The sequence below is a fragment of the Periplaneta americana genome, chromosome 10 (assembly GCF_040183065.1).
Source record: "Periplaneta americana isolate PAMFEO1 chromosome 10, P.americana_PAMFEO1_priV1, whole genome shotgun sequence".
NCBI lineage: Eukaryota > Metazoa > Arthropoda > Insecta > Blattodea > Blattidae > Periplaneta > Periplaneta americana.
This window is the reverse complement of record NC_091126.1, coordinates 32,909,227-32,932,144: the sequence shown is the minus strand read 5'-3', so window position 1 is coordinate 32,932,144 and position 22,918 is coordinate 32,909,227. Positions and strand designations below refer to the sequence as shown.

The window sequence follows — 22,918 nt, the reverse complement described above, 5'->3', positions numbered from 1 at the left end:
ATGATGCTGCACTGCATAACACACACAGTGTAGGAATTGGGCTCCGCAACTACATTGTAGCACCGCCCGTGGCATCGCTCTCACTGTCTTACAAAACTGAATTTGAAAAAGGAAATATTCATTTATTACATTATTTATTATATTTTATACAGCTATGATACTATTATATCATAGATAATGTTATTTTCATATTCCACATTCAACATGTGTAGGCCTATTCTTTTCTGCAAGTAATCGGAAATCTATTTCCAACGAATTTACTGCAATGCACAAAAGATTCTCATCTGTTAATCGGGATCTGTGTTTGGATTCTTGGATTTAGCAACCTTCATTTTCGAAAATAATTGTTTGCACACATATTTCGAGTGACAGCAAATAAGCTCATCTTGGGATATTGCGTTTTGTTTATTTTTGAATACTTCTATGCTTGGCAAATCATATTCTCCGCATTTAGTTCTGAATTCTACGTGACTTTGTAAATCAATTAACTCGTCCTGGAACTGCACTCTCATGGATTGTACTCAATTTACTATGAAAGGATTAACAAAAAGATTAATATCACTTTCCATGCGTCTAAAATCATTAAATCTATGTTCTGTGAATTCACATTTGAGCTGTTCCAGTACAGAGATGTAATTAACTATATTTTGTTCAGGCACCATAGATTTCTTTACAAGTTCACCATCCGTGAAGGGTTTTTAGTGCCTTAGCTAATTCCCAACATATTACATAACTTGCTTCTAAACGTAGACTCTGAATTGTTCGACTCTCTTCAATGTTGGCCTTTCATGAAGTGTTTTCAATTCTTGAAACTATAGTGCATGTTGCACCCCTGAAAAATTATTTTATCATAACATGTAATTCTGTTGGAATGAAATCACCACAGTAACAATAATTGTACTAGTAATAATGATAATAATAATTATAATAATAATAATAATAATAATAATAATAATAATAATAATAATAATAATAATAATAATAATAATAATAATGTTGATATATGAATACATATTACAGAAAACAGCTTCCCTGTCACTTCGGCATGTTCTGGATGGCAGAGGGTATAATGATTTATGTTGCTCAGAGTATTTCTGATAATATCTTACAACATAGTAAACACTTTACGTTTTCACAACAAAAATAGTCTTCCTCCCACACTGTACGGAATGATCGTTTGCTTACTGAAGGTTTTGACTGTGTCATTGTCCCGCACTGTTCGTACGTTTAATAAGTACTTGAACTGCCTTCTGCAGTCATCCGTCGAGCTTCGAACGAGGAACAGCACGCTCTACATTCGAAGGTTGCGATTACAGAACGTAATCGGGAGTCAGAGAATGAGCATACCTGCTTTACAGCTTCTGAAATTTACGTCTCCCAGGGTAAGAGAATGATTAGAAATGACACTTTGCGAACATAGGTATGTCTGAAACATTGGGAGGAAAATTTTACAAAATTTGTTATAAGAATGGTGGCCAGATAACTGAAATGAAGGTGATAGAGGAACTGGCTACAGGTTGGAAGGTCCAGGGTTCTGTCCCAGGTGGTGACGTGATTTTCTCGTTGCCAATCTTCCATAACATCCCCAAGGTTCACTCAGCCTGCTATCATACTGAGTACTGGATCTTTTCCAGGGGTAAAAAGGTGGTCGGAGCATGGTGCCAACCACAGCATCTCATTCTAGTGCCAAGATCAAGGAAGCATGGTGCTCTACCTCCATGTCCCCCCCCCCAAATGCCTTTTATGACATGTGTAAGGTTATCTTTACCTTGTTACAAGAATATACAAATATTCACGGTTTACAGGTGTTGGTGTTGGTAGCTGTTGAGGAAGGAAAAGTTATTTTCATTATATAAGTTTCATGAAAACATGCAAAAGTAAAAAATTGAGCTGAAACGAAATTTTCGGTATTTTGCTACTTCGTGGATGCCTGCTTTAGATAGTAGCAATCATTAAATAATTATTATATGCTACTTTTTTTTTACTGCTAAATGTCTAGGATTTGTATAAGCAAGTTGATGGGTGAGGGGGGGGGCGAATTTATTTGGTACTTATGGGCACAACACTACCTAAATACGGAGTTGGACCTTGAACGGGTTGGAACACACAAACTTCCAAACCAATAGTCAGCATTGTAGCTGCAAGACAACAAAGGACGACAAATTGCTCTTGTTAGCTAGCACAGGTGAATATTAATGTAGATTTTGTGCTGAAGGAATCTTCGAACAATTATGCTAGTCTTCTGGAGAGCAAGCCTACTTGTCAAAGAGCACACTGATATATGATAAACAGTCTATCAGCACATACTTCAGTCTTTCATTCAATTTAAAGCCATCTTCTTCCAAAATGTATGAATTATAATATTTTCTTTCTTAATCTCTTCATTTCAGAGAAGTACGGTAGTTTCCTTCTGAAACCTGAAAAGTGCTCGATAGTTGCAAAATGTGGGTTTCACTACATTGCAGAAACACATGTAATGAGTTAAATTCTTCTTCCTCCTCTACTTTCTTTCATGTATTACGCCAAATAGTCTGTTAAGATCTAATTTAACCATTGGGTTGAATTAATAGTACATTATGCAACGAGCCTATAATGGTAGTAATTAAGACGCGAGTATGTTTGTTTATGAAACGAGTGCAAGCAAGTTTCATAATTTTCATATGAGCGTCTTAATTACCATTATAGGCAAGTTTCATACGACTTTTTATGCTCGACCACATTTCTAACTTGAAATTATTCGTAAGTATTCATGTTATGGTTATGTAAGTGAGGAGCGGAACTGACCTGAATTGTGAGATGTGCGCAGACGCGAAAGTATTGATTTTTTCCGAGGCACGAATGTGTCATTGACCTTGATATAATCTAGAGAATAACATGAACATTAGTCTTTATGTAACCTGGAAATTGATTTAGAATTGAAAAACGAGATGACGAATTGAATTTATTTGAATATTATTTACAATTAACGCTAATTATTATAGTAACAGAACATAACCTTCTGTGACAGTATTGGATTTTCAGCCTCTGTGACTTTTCGCTAATTGTCTTTTGATTGCATATCCGATAATAATCGATACTTGCGGTTTTATAATGGTACAATGGTGATTTTCATTGGCTGAACAACTGAATTATAATGAATAGGTGTACTTTAATGAGGTGCATTAAAGGGCTACTACCAGGTGTATAATTACTACATTTCGGCATGGTCGAGCATAAAATAAATAAATAAACAAATTCTGTAGGAAATTTAACTTCCAAGGTTCACAGTTCTCAGTAGAATTACATTTCGGAACACAAGTGAGGGAAATATATTTAGGAAAATCCCTAAAAATGTCATTTGTACTGAATACATCTGCAAAAGACGTGAATTTGACGAATATTAGAACGCTTACCTTTCTTTGAATGTTCATAATTAACGAACTGTGAATGTAAATGCTTGTATTTTTCATAACACCTTTCTTGGATACATTTTCAAATACCACATGTCTCTCTCTATACTTGTTCATTTTGTATTATATTTTGGTCTCTTGTTAAAGGAGAATGATAATTTACTGCAATCATCTAAATTTGTGAACTTGTTTATTTTTGTATAACTAATGCATTTTATGTTTTCTTATTTTGCAGAATACACAGTTGCACAACGAGACCGAAGTAGAGTAACTCCTATAAGAGGTAGGATTATTCGTCTTTCATAGCAACTCAGATTAAATGATAGACGAAATTAACTTTGTGTTAAACAAGTGTTAACTTGAACTAGAAACAATCAATTAACTTTGTGGTTCACATTTCAGCCAGAGGTTAATGCATCACAACATTTAAATAAACAAAGTTCACTTTTTTTTTAGTATAGACACAAATAATGCCATTCAAATGATGTGTAAGTCACCATTATGCATTTTTTGCAATAAGAATGAAAAATTGTTACTTTCATTACATTGTATTAGATTGTCCATAAGCAACTTTTTTGAGATGTCTTTATGTACATCAATCCACAACCATTCTGCTGCAGTGGAAAGAAGTCGACCTACTTACTATATAGTTTCTCACCCCCTTGATGTAATAAGGTGGACAATACCAAGTGTACAGTAATTGTGGGGTGCACTACATACAATATACTTTGGAAGTATGGTTTTCCCACTCTTATTGCATTTAAAGCATAACAATAATATGTATAAAAAATTGTGTAAAATTTATGGGAGGGGGTGGCTAGTTTAACCTGTATGTGTAATATTTACTGAAACTAACAAGCAAACATTCTGAGGGGGGCAGATAAAAAAGTTAAATTTTTTTCTTTCACCGCGTTAATAATGTCAAAACAAGTGCTTATACAAATTTTGGCCACTTGACCGCAATTACGAGGGCCATAAATAAGTAAGTTTGCTAGAGGTAGTTGACAGAAAGAACCACAATTTCATTGGAAAAATTTATTGAAACTGACACAGTAATTGTTGAGCTATTTTTTAACATATTCCCCACCGGAACTGAGACATTTGTAATAACATGGGATCGACAGCGAGGTGCTGTCACACACTGGTTCCGATCCCAGGCGGCTGACTTCTACGACACAAGGATACAAAAACTGATCCCATAGTATGACATATGTCTCAATTTCAGTGGGGGTATGTTGACAAATAGTGCAACAATTGCTGTATCTGCTTCAATAAATTCTTCCATGTAATTGTGCTTTTTTCTGTAAACGGCCCCAGGGAAAATCACTTTCTGGACGGCCTCGTAATTGCGGTCAAGTGGCCAAAATTTGTATAAGCACTTCTTTTGACATTATTAACATGGTGGAAGAAAAAAATTTAATTATTTTATCTGCCTCCATCAGAATGTTTGCCTGTAAGCTGCGACACTTAAGCCTCTTATTGCCATATCTCCTAAAGAGTTAAATTTAATTAAAATTGATTTGAATAATTTATTGTTGAATATAATTTAAAGCTCTAACACTGCCTGGAGATGCTTGCGATTTTGATCATATGCGTGAAAGTAACTGTTGCATATCACCTTGATTCAAACGTGTATGAGAATATGCAGTCAGTTGTGGTTAATCCAGCACTACTAGTCCATAAGAGGCAATTTTGGATAAATTGTCGTTTCTATGTAAGGGCTTCCATTAATTTAAGGTTACTTTTGCAGTAGTGATTATAACATTTCTTGTAGACTACATACTTTCTGGATGGTGTGACTTATAAAAGTTGGAACCAAGAAACGCCCATATTTTAAGAGAGAAAAAAAGTACCGTACATAGGTAACATGTAAACCATCACTTATCAATCTTCAGGATTACAGAACAAATTAACTTCCGTGAAAATATTACAATGTATTTTGCAGCATGGAAGTAGTCTTATCCATTTTGTGATTTCTTTTAAAAATTTTTTAATAAATTGACATGATAAATTAATATTTTTAAAATGTTTTGTTTGATAAAAATTACAATACAATCTCACATCCTAATATGGGAAATTTACCGGTATTTTCACATTGTTACAATATGTAAAATAATTACCTACAAATTTATTATTCTGGATATAAAGAAAGATAGTGCGTGACAGCAAGATCTGCACATGATCTATTATACCATTATGATATCACGAAGATTAATGGCCAGTTTTACCATCCATAGTCAACACAGTTGAAGTATGTCAAATGTTTAATGATAATTTGTCAAAGGTCCTATTTTCATTTCATCAACATTTATATTCTCTACCTGAGAGTAGCCTATATACAATAGGAAAGAAAATACGGTACTGAGGAGAATTGTTTGATCGAGGTGTAATGTAGTCTTGAAGTTATGTCCACATTTTACGTTCTATGATGCTCCATATAACCCACATAAACTTCAACTATTGCTATTTTGCATGGAAATTCTATTTGAAGGGCTAGGTTCCTAAGTCACAATACTAACAATGCCTACTGCAAAAATATACCTACAGATTTATGACAATAAATTGACATTGCTGGTTTTGTGTAACAAAATTTATTTAAGAGTTAAGTGTGGAAATTATTTATATGTACTAAAAGGTACGAAGGATTACTTATTACATTTTCCCATTAATTTCAAAGATAAAGAGAGTGCCTCCTTTCAGTGCTGAGATTATGGAAGCTTGGAGCTTTACCTCCATGCTCCCTAATGTGGCTTTCATAGCATCTAAGAGGATACTTTTACCTTTACTTTAAACTATATATCTTCAAGTGTATTCTACAATTTTATTACATTCATCAAGGCATTCTTGTCGAGCTTGAAATTAAATGCTGTTATCTTTTTTATGTGTTTTTTTTTCTAGTATTTTCGATCATGTTTATTTTCATATTTGTATTTCTACCAAAACAAGTATGTTTGTTATGTAGAAAATTCTTAGAATGACAGACCAATCAGAACAGTTCTGCAGCGTAACCTGTGATTCTGGAAAGATGCATGACCTGAATTGCCCTATACATGAACCATGTAGCTAACTAAGGAGTGAGAAAACTGACAGGTTGCCTATTTTTAATCGATGTTTGAACTCATTCTTGTTTTAATAAAACATCAGAAAAATGATGGTCATTAAGTTGACAGTTGTCAAGTAAAATCTGACAATTTTCGGTGAAACTGGTTGTACCCTGGGTAAGTCTTCTGAAAAGGGTTTTCCTAGCCACATGAATAGCTCGAAACTTATGCAGTAAGTTAACAGTCGAAATTAACAGATTGATTTGATTGTTTTGCAAATCCATCAGTGCCTTCTCTCAAATGAATCGCGAACTGCAATCTTTCTCCATATCCAATTTAGCAATTGTAGGTAACACAAATAATACTTATAGTACAACTGATGTGTTGGTATATGTTCATTAAATATCTTACCTCTTCTTCATAACAGGTACCGGTATACGACTTTCTCATTATATCAAGTAATATAGAAAGTATAGTAATGCTGCAAAAAACAATATCAAGAATTTTTAACTGAACTGAGTTTTCAGCATCCCTGACGCATGATGACTATGACCATGATGAACAATTGTGTGTCTGTTCTTTTCATTTTGTACTATTATGAAATATTACATTGATATATGAGCTATTGTGTTGATAATTAAGCTGGATGTAGTTATGCTTTTGTTTAGAAAGAATAAATCATTTAACCCTTTAAATGCTAAATTAAGATTCCCTCAGGAGACTTTTTAATATATTAAGGAGTCATGGGTGCTTTTATATCAGTGGTAACAAAATCTGAAATTAAATATGGCATTACTATTGAAAGTAAAATTGCTGTATGAAAAGAAGAAACATAATCTTTGACGTGGTATTAGTCTGAAAGTTTGAAAACTTGTTGAATGCTTAGACCTAAATCTTATGACAGTAAGACGCACTTAGTGCTGTTACTAAGTATAATTGTAAATATGCCAGTGAAACAATTACTCATGCTGTTGTGTGGCATTTAAAGGGTTGAAAATCTGTATGAAAAATCAAAATTCTTGTCTGGTCTTGTGTACAATGCTTATATTTGGTAAGTAAAACTGTTCACAATTGTGGTCCTATCACAAACAGCCGTGTTTGTGGAGACCACCTTAGAATGTTAAAGGGATGTTGTTTTGCAGCCAGAGATGGGGAAAGGCACGGTGTATTACATTGGGCTGGAAGAACGAGCAGTGGGGGTCGGAGACATGTCATGTTTCCTGTTGTCAGAGGTGACATGCAGCCGATGGAGGTGGAGGCTGAGACAGAAACAGAGTCAGAGTCAGAATCAGACTTGGACTCAGATATCAAAGAAAGTGATGTACATCCATTGAGTCAAGCTGCATATTGGTACAGACGCCCCGGCTCGATTCATGGAGGTAGTTGGAAATGGACCGACATGAGATCTCTAACATGGCTTGGGAGTGGCGTAACATGGTGGACGATACACAAGAAGTGGAAGTCTTCTTAACATATTTTCTTGTTTCTTACAGTGGAGTGTCAGCCGTGTTGTACCATAACACTACTAATTGCTCAGTAGGGCTAACTGAAATGGTGGATGGTTGCTGAGTAACGAGCCCAAGCGATTGCAAACACTAATTTCCCTTCTCTTTCAACATTGCAGTGGCATAATGTATTTTTTTCCTTATACTCGGAATGATTGTTGTTTTACTTTGTATTGTAGTACATATATGTATATGTGTGTTTGTGTGTATGGGTATGCATGTGTGTGTTACTTTTAACAGACAATTCATGATTTGTTTTAGATACTGTACTCAATAATAAACTAGTGTATTTGCCAAATAGAGCATATTGATACGTGGGATATTACATTTTTAAAACAAAACAGAATTTGACATAAATATCTAAATTCTGACATGATTATATTTAATTTTAGTAACAGTGGAAATATTCGCGTTCAAATAGGAAAACGAATTCAGTAATACAAGAATTCAACTTTTTTTTTGTTGCCAGTTTATGTTTCACTATACATAGTTGTAGCTTGTGACTTCTAATATACAGGATGTCTCCAACATTTAGGGTCAAAATTATGCGGATGGTAGAGGACTCTAAACTGAGGATTTTATAGATGGAACCAGTGGTCGGAAATTGATATTTTAGGAGCTATAAGGTCTTGAAAAAGTAATAAGTTTGCAGAACATTTTTGCAAGATGCTTTAATTTTTTACACACATAAACAATTTAGGCTTACATCTCATAGCAACTGTTCAAATTGGTGATCACCAGCCTTGATACATCCAGAACAATGCATGACATTTTGCTCCACTCTCTTAAATATCCCTGGTGTCTGTTGCACAACGAGGCAGGCAGGTAAGAATCTGTTGCCCAGGTGATCATGGATATGAAGTGTGCAGTGTTAGAACCACATTCCCTTGCAAACAACAAGATATTTAATGTTTTATTTCCAAAACAACATACACCTCCTAGCAAGAATGTATATCTCATAGCAACAACTTAGAGCTCAGAGCAGTCAGGCATACACTGTAAGCAACAACAAGTAACAAATATCACCCTGGAAGCGCCAGGCAGTTGTTTTTTTTTATGAAAATTAAAGAAGCTTACAGAAACGTCCCTCACATAGGCCTACATATTCAAGATCTCGTGGAATCTGAAATATCCATTTCCGACCAGTGGTTCCTTATGTAAAAATACCGGTACTCAATTTAGAGTTCTCTATCATCTGTATAATTTTGGTCCTAAAGGTTGGAGACACTATGTATATAGTGCAGTTTATAACAGTGAAGACCTAGTAATATTGTGCATTACAGTTAGGATTGAAATGGGAGGGAGGGGGAATACGTATTTTATGTTATGTAAAAGAATAGCTTGGCATTTAACTGTAAACTAATTTTATGTGATCAGAAATAGGAAGTTATCACATGTTAGATGTAACTGTAAAAGTAGAAATTAAATGTTAAATGTACGTATTTTAATTTAACATTGTCATACCGTTGAATTACCGTTGTTTAACTTTGTATACATATCCACTAAATTTTACTCATTCCAAGTTGATAGTCTTTTGATGGGAAGGCTTGATTGTTGAAAAATGCTAGCAGTTACTGCTGTATTTTAGGATGTATGTCCCCATCACAAATACTTATATAAGGTGTTCATATTTTTCATAAATGAAGTAAAGGGTTTCATGTATTATATTTGTCGTGTTTTTCTGTGGTTCTTAAATTACCGGTATGTAACAAGATTCATCATAATGTATGTTACACGTAAAACAAAGGTTTATTTTTTTAGTAGTAACTCGTAAATTCGTTTCTGCTAGAAACGTAATTAACTCACAATAGGCCTAATGATAATAATAATAATAATAATAATAATAATAATAATAATAATAAATTCAATTATGATAAATGTTTCACATGTACAAGTCTATGGAGTAAAAGACTGATGCTTTAGCAGTTCATTTAATAGTGCACAGAAATAAGTCAGTAATTGAATGAAAGAAAGTGGGAATGCAAGAATTATGAACGTGTTTGATTTCCCTGCTCCCAAAAAAAAAAAAAAAAACCTAGAAATTTCTTTCTTGATAGTTGCCATTATTTTGTTACATAAGGTCAGTTGCTTTCCTTCCACGAGAATAATTTTGTGAGAAACTGGAATGCAAGAAATTTAGTAGGAAATGACTTATTCCCAATTCTAACAAAATAATTTCCATAGCTACTATCCATAGAGGCACTGTTATCATTTACTATGTCTCTTACTCGTGTAATAAATTTTTCATTTTAAAGGTAAATGTTACCCATATCAGAAAATGGTGTTATTAATTCATTCTTGATTCACAACACTTTTAACACTTGCACCACTGTATCAAATCTGATGAAATGTTAAAACTTGTTAAAATAAACAAACTTCTTTTTAACTCTCATAATAAAGTATTTTAAATAAATCATTTGCTATTGCGTGAAGAAACTGTTATTGTTTATGAAAAATTTTGAACATAAAGAAATTACCCAATCAGCAAAATTTCAGTGCTTGTGGTTGCTCTGATTGTACAGAAACGAACTAACAGATTTATTATCCTTCTACAAGTGGGCCTAAAGTAGGCTATATGCCGCTAGCCATCTTATTTTGAGATTAACTGTGATATTACCTGGATATTGTATTGCTTTTATTTATGTAATTTGTTAAACATAATAAATTTTCTTCTGTACATATTATAAGATACTGGTAATTAAAATATTGTTTATACCTTTGCTTGTGGAAGGTGCATATTTAGCTAATGCACATTGGCCTTCATTACTGTTTTATATACGTGCAGGTGGCTACACACCACAGAGGCCACATCCGTGCGAACAGAGTTCATGTTACCCAGCGACAGGAAACCTCCTCATTGGCCGAGAATCTCGTCTCTCCGCCTCCTCCACATGCGGCCTGTACTCGCAGGTTAGTAACAAGTCATGTATCAGTGAAATGTTATAATTTATAAAGTTGTGAATGCGTAGATAATGCATGCTTCCTACAGTATTAAGTTTCACAAAACAGTATGTTGTTTTCTCCCTCTCTGCTCTCCTTCCAGTGGTAGATACTTGACATCTACACCCTTAAATGTTTCCCTAATAAACTCTAAAAAATTGAGTACACAGGAGTAACCCTCTCACTATAGTCAATGGTAGAGAGAAGAGAAGAGAAATAGGAAGTGTTACAGAAATATGTAAAACTTTTGCATATGAGTAATAATTACTTCAAAAGATATCAGGAATGTGTGAATACAAACAGGCACCACTTTGAACAACTCCTATAACACAGATTAGTACTTATTATGAAATGAAAAAAATATATATATACAAGCTGGCCACACAAGCCTATCTGATACGTGTGTTCCCAGTTGGAAGCCGAACTAAATGCTCTGTGATACAATGAGACCCCCTTGCTTTTCATTGTAAACCTTTAAAACCTTGATTAAGTAGTCTACTCACAAATAATAAATGGTTTTGCAACTCTCCTGTACTTCTTAAAAGTAAGTCTCCGTCCATTACCTGATTATGGCAAAGAGAGTAAAACCGGCTAAATTTACATTAGAAAGTAGAAATAATTCTGAGTAGGCCTATAATTTTATACCTCTTAGAATAGTGTGACCAGATTAAAAAAAAAAAAAAGGACACTCGTTGCAAGCTGGCATGATTCGACATCTTATTTACTTGCATTCACTACATGGCCAGCCAGCAATGTATTATAGCCATTTTCGCTTAGCGCGCTAACACTCTTCCGACTGAGCTACCCCAGGAACTATACACGACACTGTCACAATTTCTCCTTTGTATCCACACGACTCAAATGAGCTGACAAGACACCAGAATTCAACTATGAGTGCACACAAATACTTGTGTGACTTAAATTGTGGTTTTCTGTTAACGTACAGCGTTCGCGCGCTAAGCAAAGGGTCCCGGGATCGATACCCGGCTCCAGAACAATTTTTCCTTGAAATTATTCAAACCTGCTTTACAGGGAGCTACTACCTGAAAGCCAGATTTGTATAATCTGGATAATGTTCTTGAAACTAATCTCATTTTTCATTACTGGTACCGGTACTTTGATTGTTTCATTCAACCTCTCAATAATTTTTACAATACTCGATGTAATTTTAGAACAAATTGTAAGATTTATGAAAACATAAAAAAATTTTTTTTGAGAAGAAAATTAGAAAAAAAAAAGGACATCTTTAAAAGACGGGACATTTAGCATCTCATTTACATTTCTCTCGGAACACCAGACAAGAGGTTGAAAAAGGGGCAATCCTGATAAAATAGGATGTCTGGTCATCCTATCTTAGAATTTTTTTTATCAATACTAATGTCACCTCTCATTTGACATTTTACTATATGAAATAAGAAAACTAATAAAATCGTTTCCTTTGATCTGAACTGGATCATTATTTTGTTTCTGTTTCAAATAAAGACCCATTACATTTTTATTAAACACTCCTGCATCATGTGCTTCATTTCTGAATAAATTGCTCGTAGATACTGCACATGAACAAAATCTGCCTGATAATTTGAGAAATTTCTATGCACAGATAAATGACTTCGGAATTAGGAATGCTGAAAATGTGTCTGTCGAAATAACTTTTTTAGTAGCACATTACTTGCCCTTCTTGGTGGTATAACGAACAATTAAAATGGTTAACCTGTCAGATATGTAAATCCTGTCACCCTTCACATCTGCGTATTATTGTGTTTTCCTTCTGTTTTAAGTAAGTTTCGAATATCTTCGTGAAAGTGGAGAGTTAATTAAATTATGAATAAATTGTGGGAATTACAATAATAACCATTTAGATTTAGACAATTTTAAAATACAAGCATTATGTGGCGAATAAAGACTTACCGTATATAAAAGTTTTATTATCTTTTATAAATTACAGTTTTCTTTTGCAGGAACGATATTGTATTGTATCACATTTAGAGGACCATAAAAAATGCTTTTGGTGTGATTCTCGGCCACAAACTTCAAACAATCCACGTCTCAGCCATCGTATAGAAAATATTGTATATCGGTTTTCTCATGGGTAAGTGAATATTTTACGTAAGAGATTTTGAAATTGATTGTGATAGACCAATTTTTTTTTTATGTTTATTGACCCCTCTTCCCTATAATTTTTATTTTCTCTATTCACTTTGTTATTGCATTTGTTGCTCCCTCTACAATCCCCTACATCACCACAACCACATTATTATTATTATTATTATTATTATTATTATTATTATTATTATTATTATTATTATTATTATTATTCTTGTTGTAGCTGTTATTATTATTATTATTATTATTATTATTATTATTATTATTATTATTATTATTATTATTATTGTAGCTGTTGTTATTATTATTATTATTATTATTATTATTATTATTATTATTATTATTATTAAGTAGATGGACAATGGTGTGAGAGAAAGATACGATGACTGAGAAAATTATTTCATTTATTAGGAATAAGGCATTGAATGCAGGAAATGTGATTTAAATTTATTGACTTGTAAATCTGAATTTTATTACTTTTCAGCATAATAGAAGATTTTTGCACTATGTTGAAAACTTCTTAATTTGTTCATCAGTTTCAAAGTGTATTTCGCCCATGTTATTCTAATAAGAATTTAGACACAGATAAAATCTTTTTTACAGGAATCGGCAACGATCTTGGTGGCAGTCCCAAAATGGGGTTGAAAATGTAACAATACAATTAGATTTAGAAGCTGAATTTCATTTTACACATTTAATAATAACGTTCAAAACATTCAGACCAGCGGCAATGTTAATTGAAAGATCTTATGATTTTGGTTCAACATGGCAGGTAAGTAAAATCTGAAATTCAACTTAGTAATCACAGCAGTCTTATTTACAAACTTTATTACTTTCTTCCAAGAAAATTAAAAGGCTATTATGCATGTATATGTGCTGAAACAAAATATCTCGATAGGCTAATGCAGTTCAGTGGAGCTTTCGCTGTTGCCTTCGATTATTGTCGTTCCTTATAATTGTTGTTAGGTAACTATTCAACAAGATCATCGCCAAGGAAGAAATACCAGAAGATTGGGGGCGAAGCTTGATTATATTATTACACAAAAAAGGAACCAGAGACAACATAAATAACTACCGACCAATCAGCTTGTCCTCAAACCTCTACAAACTATTTAAGAAGATTCTAAGTAAAAGGTTAGAAAAAATACTGGATGACAACCAACCAACAGAACAAGCGGTTACAGCACCATCGACCACCTCCAAACTTTGTGTCAACTAACAGAAAAGATACAGGAGTTCCAACAGCCAATCTACATCGCTTTCATAGATTATAACAAAGCCTTTGACTCCGTGGAGCATGGAAGTGTGTTACAGGCTTTAAAACAACAAGGCATCCCCATCAAAAAACATTAAAGTACATATTAATTAGTTACAAAGAATTCAAAGCATCTATGCAGCCAATAACGTGATGACCCTGGAACAGAGAAATAACATTATTAGTGCATTAATTGACATGTATGTTTAACTCCTCAGACATACATGTCAATTAATGCACTAATAATGTTATTTCTCTGTTCCAGGGTCATCACGTTATTGGCTGCATAGATGCTTTGAATTCTTTGTAACTAATTAATATGTATTTTAATGTTTAAGTACTTCAAATGATGATTAAATGACAACCTCCCACCACAACATATTCATGACCCCATTGTGTAGCCAATTGGCTTGTCGTCAGCACGACACCTCATCCTGCTCAAGGTTTTTCCATGGTTTCCCTTGAGTAACAAGACAAATGTCGGGATGAGCCCTAAAAGAAACCGACCACGGACCACTTCCATTCCCCCACTCTTTCTCTTCTACTATCACAAAGAACTTGCTAATTTCTTAGATAATAAACCTGTATTATGATAATAGGGGAAAATAATTATACTGTAAGTTCACAGGGCTAATGGCTTCGAAGCTGGGTACCTGGTTCTAATGAAGTGCACTGGAAGCAATTTAAAACATGGGGGCATGAGATAGTTACTCTGCCTGCCATAAAAATTCACTTCAATTAATCCCCAAGGTAAAAAAAAAAAAAAAAATCAAGTACATAAGATTGCTAGGGAAAATATACAAAACCAGCTCAGCAAAAGTAAGAACAGAAAGAGATGGTGAATGGTTCCAAATAAAAAGAGGTGTGAAGCAAGGAGACCCTCTGTCACCAAAACTATTTACAAGCGTGCTGGAACACCAATTTAGAAAACTGAAATGGAAACACACACATGGACTAAATATAGATGGGCGGAAACTGACACACCTCAGATTTGCAGATGACATAACTCTGATAGCAAGATCAGCAAAAATGCTAGAGGAAATGATCATTGAAGTGGACAAAGGAAGCAGCGCAGTAGGACTCACAATGAATCCCACAAAAACAAAAGTTATGACCAATGGAACACAAGACCCTATTCAAATTCAACAATCACCACTTGAATATGTGTAGCAGTACGTGTACCTCGGGCAAAGCATCTCCCTAAACAAGAACACAGAGAATGAAATCAAACGCAGAATAGGACTGGCATGGAATAAATTTTGGTCGCTCAAATTCCTACTCATGGACAAACGGCAAAAAGCAAGTACGAAAGCTGAAATCCTAGACAAATGTGTCATGCCAACATTACTCTATGGCTGTCAAACGTGGTCCTTGACAGGAAAACAGAAAAAACAGCTACAGGTTTGTCAAAGGAGAATGGAAAGGAAGATCCTAAATGTTTCACTAAGAGACGGACTCAGAAACGAGGAAATAAGAAGAAGGACAAAAATGCGCGATGTGGTAGAAAGGGCAGAAAACCTAAAATGGAAATGGGGTGGCCACGTAGCACGTATGGATTACCAGAAACGTTCGAATCGCATCACAATGTGGGACCCGAGAGAAGGACGACGGCACGTGGGACGACAAAAAACCAGATGGGCGGACTACTTCAGAACCAGAGCGGGAAGTAATGGTCGAGAGTGGCACGAGACAGAGAAGTATGGAGGCAGCTGGCACCAAACATGAAGCAGCAAGCACCAGATAGGATAGAAAGTCAACGACAGTGAGTGTAACTCATGTGAAGTGATATGAGGAAGTGTGGGAGATGAGTATGGTAGAAATGATCGAAGAGGGAAGTCAGAAACAGTGAAACGAAGAAATATCAGTAATATGACCAAGCTCCCAAGGACTCGCTCACCTTAGGAGTCTACTTATGAGCAATTCCCTGTGACAACAGGAGGCCCTTGCCCTTACGGGATGTGTACGGGCTAAATTTATTATTATTATTATTATTATTATTATTATTATTATTATTATTATTATTATTATTATTATTATTATTTAATACTCTTAAATTCGATAATAGGGGTGCGTCGCAGTTAAGGTGTAATGCTGTAAAGCTGGAAGGTCGCGGGTTCTATTCCCGATGAGGGTCATGAATTTTGTCCATTGATCTCTGGCTGCACTGAGTCCTGGAGTTTATTCAGCCTCTAACAGAATTGAATACCAGGGGCATTTCGTTGGGTATGAATGTCGTGGGCACATAGGACTGACATTCCTACTTCCATTAATGCCGATTAGCTGTAAAGTTAAGAGCCTTAACCTCCCTTCATACTCTGAGCCAATTTGGTCTGTATTGGAGTTGAGTTTACCCATAAATTCGATAATAATTATAGAAATTCTACTAATCATTGTTTTGCAAATCATATACTACTGCATTTCTCCTGAATGACTAACATTCGCACATCTAGAGCATCCAGTCACACGCCCAATCAGAGCAGGAAGGTTTTAAACCAACGAAATTTTAATAGTTATTTCAAGCAGAAAATTGAAGCAGCCACTTCAGAACTCCCCATGATTCGCTTCAAAATCACAGATATCGTATATTTCAAGAATTTCCATTTCTTGAAGCCATTAGAAACCCCCTTGATCTTTCAATTAATATCAATACCCTGAAAACAATATACTTTGCATACATACACTCGATAATGAGTTTTGGAATAATATTCTGGAAAAATTAATCATGCTGAATTTAGTTTGGTGGTAATTTCTTTAATATGATTTTTCCAATTTAATATATTATCGATTTGTAAGCCAAGAAATTCTGTTGTTAATATTTATGATAATTTTCCATTTAATTTTCAGGTATATAGATATTTCGCTTATAATTGTGATGAATCATTTCCTAATGTACCAAAACATAACCCAAGAACACTTACTGATGTTGTATGTGAATCAAGATATTCAAATGTAGCACCTTCAACAGATGGTGAGGTAAGTCTTTAAGAAATATATACGGTACAGTAATATTATATAACAGTTTTCAGACTCATATTTTCATTCTTTAATGATCTCTCACTTAAAATGTGGTCTTACTGTAAATGATGTGACTCTTAGTCATACCTTGGCCATTTACATTGAGATGAGATGTTTGTTTCAGATCATTTTCCGAGTATTGCCACCCAATTTACCGATTGATGATCCATATTCACAAGAAGTACAAAATTTATTGAAGATGACAAACCTTAGGATAAATTTCACAAAATTACACACTCTTGGAGATGATTTGCTTGACAATAGAGAAGAAATACAGGTAACAATTATTGGTTCACAAGGAAATGCGATAGTGTACAGTTCTTGCATGTAGTATATTTTTGACAGTGCATATAATGCAAATTTGTGCCACTTTCATTCATAGTATTTGCTTAAAATTGTTTAATATTGCTCTTGTTTGAAGCTAGATTGTGAGGTATAAAATCAGAAATTTTGAAATAGACTTAATATGTAAATATTACGAACTAAAAGCAAAACATATATACTGGTAATTTTTTTAGTGTATGTAAATCTTAACAAGTCACTTATAAACATGTAAATTCTGTTGTTTCGTAATCTCCATGGTGAAATTTAATTTTAGTGCATACAAGTAAATATTGATAGGCAATTCATTTGTAAATGGTATTGCACAACTATGTAGCTTAATTATCTGACCAGTTCATGCACTTGCTTACTTTAAAAAAAGAAATGCTTCACCTATGTTTTTGTTCATGGCATTGGAATTTTATTTGAATGTGTATAGCATAACAACAGCTTTTTTATATTGGACGTGTAATGGAGAACTGCACGCATTGTATTCTTCACCTGACAGAAACATTAAATCCAGACGTTTGAGATGGGCAGGGCATGTAGCACATATGGGCGAATTAAGAAATGCATATAGAGTGTTAAGGCTGGTTCACAATAAACCGGGAACTGAAACGACAACGAGAACAAGAATGGAAATAATGTTAAAATATGTGTATTTAAATGTGAGCATTCATAATAGTTAATTGTGAATGCTCATATTTAAATACATTTATTTTAACATTATTTCCATTCTCGTTCTCGTTACTGTTTCCATTCCCGGTTTAAGTTGGCAGACCGGAGTGAAAAAGACCTTTGGGAAGGCCGAGACGTAGATGGAAGGATAATATTAAAATGGATTTGAGGGAGGTGGGATGTGATGATAGAGACTGGATTAATCTTGCACAGGATAGGCACCAATGGCAGGCTTATGTGAGGGCGGCAATGAACCTGCGGGTTCCTTAAAAGCCAATTGTAAGTAAGTAAGTAATTTTAAATATAATTTTTGTTTAACTTCATACAAATGTATTGTGTGAGGAATTTTGAAGTTACTGTAACTTACATTTGTTACAGGAGAAATATTATTATGCTATTTATGACATGATAGTGAGAGGGTCATGCTCTTGTTATGGACATGCTTCTCGATGCTTACCTCTTCCTAATGTTGAACCAAGAACAGACATGGTACACGGACGTTGTGAGTGCACACATAATACCAAAGGTCTCAACTGCGAGCATTGTGAAGATTTCTACAATGATCTTCCCTGGAAACCTGCTATTGGCAAGCAAACAAATGCCTGTAAAAGTAAGCATTTTTCACTTATGTTACCACCATTTTCATCTCTCATTGTTATATTATTTAGGGAATGAATTTTTACGTACTAAAAACTTTATTATCTTTATTTATGTGCTAAAAATAAAGAAGTACTAAGAACTGGAGAAAATAATTGCATTATAGAGCATGGTCAACAAGCAGTGACATGGATGATGATACTGATTGCAGACGTACTTTAGATGTCAAATATAGGTTGGATTTTCAGTGAATAACAAAAATTTTCTTCCAAATGTGCATTATAAAACTGTGCCTATTATCACGAAATAATGATTTACGTTGTGAGAAAGAACATTCTATGTCGCACAATGTCAGACTCACATACTGTAATAGAGGTGTATCATACAATAAAATTTATTTCACTTAATAATTGTTTGATAACCGCTTTCTTGTAAATATATCTTTGAATTTTTCTCTTAAAACTGCGTGTGTGTTAAGTCGCATGTCATTGTACCTTGTGTCGCTTATTAAATACAAAAGAATCTCAGTAATTAAAGAAATGTCACATTTGATCATATCATTTACAGTATGTCTGAAGACCTGCAAGTATCCTTGATTATTGTTTAACAAATACATTTTCCGTATTCAAAACTAATTTTTCGATACTAAGAAAAGGATTCGGATATTTTAACGCAACCTGTGCAGAGCTTGAGTTGCATGCATCATTTAAATCATTTTGAAAGCTAATAGAAAAATTTTCTGTAGCTTTGTTGATGCATGCCATACTAATCTGATATCCATTAATTCAAAAGACTCGCATAACTAACGTCGATGGTAAGATCGGTCTTTGAGACTGCTATTCTTTTAAACATAGATTTAGTTCATGCTTTTCTATGGAAATATATTCTGGTAATATATTTAACATATTTTATAGACGTAACAATAGATAGGCTCACAATATAATTTTAGAAAAATGAATTGATTAATTTAGTAAAAAAAATTAAAATGATAAACATAGAATATGAAAAGCATATTGTACTACTATCATTTTTCTCTGTATTATCTTAAGATTTGATTATTATTATTATTTGTCTGAATTTAAGATATGAATATCAGAGAAACACACTTGTCATAAAGAATGTTATCAAGTATACCATTTAATCTTTCAGCAATAGGACTTGCAAATTTTATAACAACACACAAAACAAATTGCGTTCACGCATTTCACATATTTATATGCAGTTTTTCTTTTCTTCATTCGGTATATCCTCGCGATTTATTACAAAATCTGGATCATTATCGGAATCATATACATATGGATCATCATATTCCTAATTTTCTTCATTCGCCCACTGGTTGATTCTCAAATGATGGTTAGGTCAGAGGTGGAAAGTGAGTCTTCACATTGTGAACGTAAGCTTGCCATATCTATGGAAAAGTTAATTTACTATAAACACGTTATTTTATAAAAATATAAAAACTTTAACAACAGAAAATATTATGTTATGCGACTTACTGTTCTCAGAAACTTACAGACTTCTATGCCACAAGTGCAGACTTCAACAAAAGTGCCGATAACAATGCACAGAACATTAAACTACACCCAGCCACTCCACATCCAATTTCCACAAAGAATAAGTGATATATATCTAAGAGCCAAACGTCGTGTATTAAACAGTTTAGAAAATATAAAAAAAAAAAGAAAAAAAAAAGTTCCTAGCAGTCTCAAAGACTGATCTTTCGAGTTAAGGGTTAATAGAAGCAATATATTGTCATAGTTCACATCATTTTTGGTCCCAAAGACTGCTTAGATTCAATGAATAACTAACGACAGTTACATTGTTTGCTGTTGTCGTTTGTTCGAAACCTAGCAGAAATTACAGTTTGGAAAATTTTCATCAGTTTTAAACATGCCTACTATATCATTTTTCACTTTCCTGTCAGTTAGAATAGGTAGGTCTTAATAAGATGAACATAGTTCATTAACATAGATTTCCGTGAATATCTGTTTTATTGATTAAAGTTCTCGTTAACACTTTGTTAAAAACATAAAATTTACTCTGTCACACGTTAAAAGTGTTAAAATTGTTTAAAAAGGTATTTACCTTCGACAGACGGCCCGTTTCGACGCTATTTGTCGTTGTCTTCAGTGTCTCTTGAACCACTGCTGATTTTGACTCTGCGATGTGCAGTTGTCGATGGTAGGGGTGGGGGTGTGTTGTTCCTATGGTGGGGGTTGGCTGTCTGTATGCTATGACGTATTATGATGTCAAACAATGTGTGCGTATTGAACTGTAGTTGCGTATTAAGTATGTAATGTGGGTGTGCTATCGTGTTCTTATATATTTCGTATTGTTCTAGGATATTTAACTGTAAACTTTTTGGTGTGATGTGTAAAATTTCCATATCTGTTTCTATATTATTGTAGTCATGATTATTGTCGATAATGTGATCTGCATAATTTGATGTAATGTAAGGTTTGGTTATAGCTTTGATATGTTCGTTGTATCTTGTATGAAAGGATCTTCCTGTCTGTCCTATGTAAAAATGTGGGCAACTATTGCATTTTAATTTGTAAACTCCAGTTGAATTATATATATCTGAATGTTTAGTGTGGTTATTTAATTGCATACAAAACAAATAATACAACACAGAAATACTTAAATAACCACACTAAACATTCAGATATATATAATTCAACTGGAGTTTACAAATTAAAATGCAATAGTTGCCCACATTTTTACATAGGACAGGCAGGAAGATCCTTTCATACAAGATACAACGAACATATTAAAGCTATAACCAAACCTTACATTACATCAAATTAATCAGATCACATTATCGACAATAATCATGACTACAATAATATAGAAACAGATATGGAAATTTTACACATCACACCAAAAAGTTTACAGTTAAATATCCTAGAACAATACGAAATATATAAGAACACAATAGCACACCCACATTACATACTTAATACGCAACTACAGTTCAATACGCACACATTGTTTGACATCATAATACGTCATAGCATACAGACAGCCAACCCCCACCATAGGAACAACACACCCCCACCCCTACCATCGACAACTGCACATCGCAGAGCCAAAATCAGCAGTGGTTCAAGAGACACTGAAGACGACGACAAATAGCGTCGAAACGGGCCGTCTGTCGAAGGTAAATACCTTTTTAAACAATTTTAACACTTTTAACGTGTGACAGAGTAAATTTTATGTATCTGTTTTAATATTTTTTTCTGTATGCTGTGTATAATAAGAAAGTTCTTGCAGTATAATTGTTTTTTTCATTTTCAGAATGCAACTGTAACAATCACGCTACAAGTTGTCATTTTGATGCAGCAGTGTATGAATTGACAGGTCAAGTTAGTGGCGGTGTTTGTGATGGTTGTCAACATAATACGATGGGAAGGAATTGTGAACAGTGCAAACCATTCTACTACCAAGATCCTCTTAGAGATATATCAGACCCAGATGTTTGTCAACGTATGTTCACCAATTTACGATATTTATGTCTGTACAATACTTTTAAGTAAAGCATTATATTGTTGTAATAAGTATAGAATTATTACATAGTTAGTATTAGGCCTATATTCAAAGTTAGGAAGAACTGGGTTCACTTAAAAAAATGTTTTGTATCATCACCACTGTCACCACTAATTCGAATTCTTTTTTCTTGAAAAGCAGTGATAACTATATATGTGCTTTTTCATAAAAATTGCTGTTTCATGTAATGGGAATCCTTCTCACTATGTTTGGTTCTTAATATTTATAAAAAGTGATGCCAGTAAATAACTTATGGTAAAATTTATGTTAAAAACGTGATTTAAGAAAATTGTGAGAATCTTTTATTTTAATAAAATGCAGTTGTGAAAATTTAAGTGATATATTTAATTTTTAATATACCTTTCAGTAAATTTCATAAACAACGTGGAAAAGAGAAATTACGTTTGAAAACTTGTTTATTTAGATTGTGTTACAAGGTATTTTATGTATGAAAAAATAAGGTCTTATAATAAATTAATAATTGGTGGTTGTGTGTTTTTACATAAAATTTAACTATTCTCGACAGTC

General features: G+C 33.7%; 1 protein-coding gene across 4 annotated transcripts in view; it reads left to right on the top strand.

The window, feature by feature from the left end:
- Nucleotides 1-22,918, top strand: part of LanB1 (laminin subunit beta-1) — a 150,321-nt gene that overhangs the window by 70,886 nt on the left and 56,517 nt on the right. For 3 of the 4 annotated variants that reach the window (XM_069837170.1, XM_069837169.1, XM_069837168.1), the window contains exons 3-11: nucleotides 3,625-3,672; nucleotides 7,573-7,809; nucleotides 10,721-10,845; nucleotides 12,834-12,964; nucleotides 13,582-13,750; nucleotides 17,078-17,206; nucleotides 17,373-17,525; nucleotides 18,626-18,857; nucleotides 22,142-22,330. In XM_069837170.1, coding sequence (XP_069693271.1) covers nucleotides 3,625-3,672; nucleotides 7,573-7,809; nucleotides 10,721-10,845; nucleotides 12,834-12,964; nucleotides 13,582-13,750; nucleotides 17,078-17,206; nucleotides 17,373-17,525; nucleotides 18,626-18,857; nucleotides 22,142-22,330 — 1,413 coding nt within the window. The remainder of the gene's footprint in view (nucleotides 1-3,624; nucleotides 3,673-7,572; nucleotides 7,810-10,720; nucleotides 10,846-12,833; nucleotides 12,965-13,581; nucleotides 13,751-17,077; nucleotides 17,207-17,372; nucleotides 17,526-18,625; nucleotides 18,858-22,141; nucleotides 22,331-22,918) is intronic. The other variant, XM_069837171.1, reaches the window with a different exon arrangement.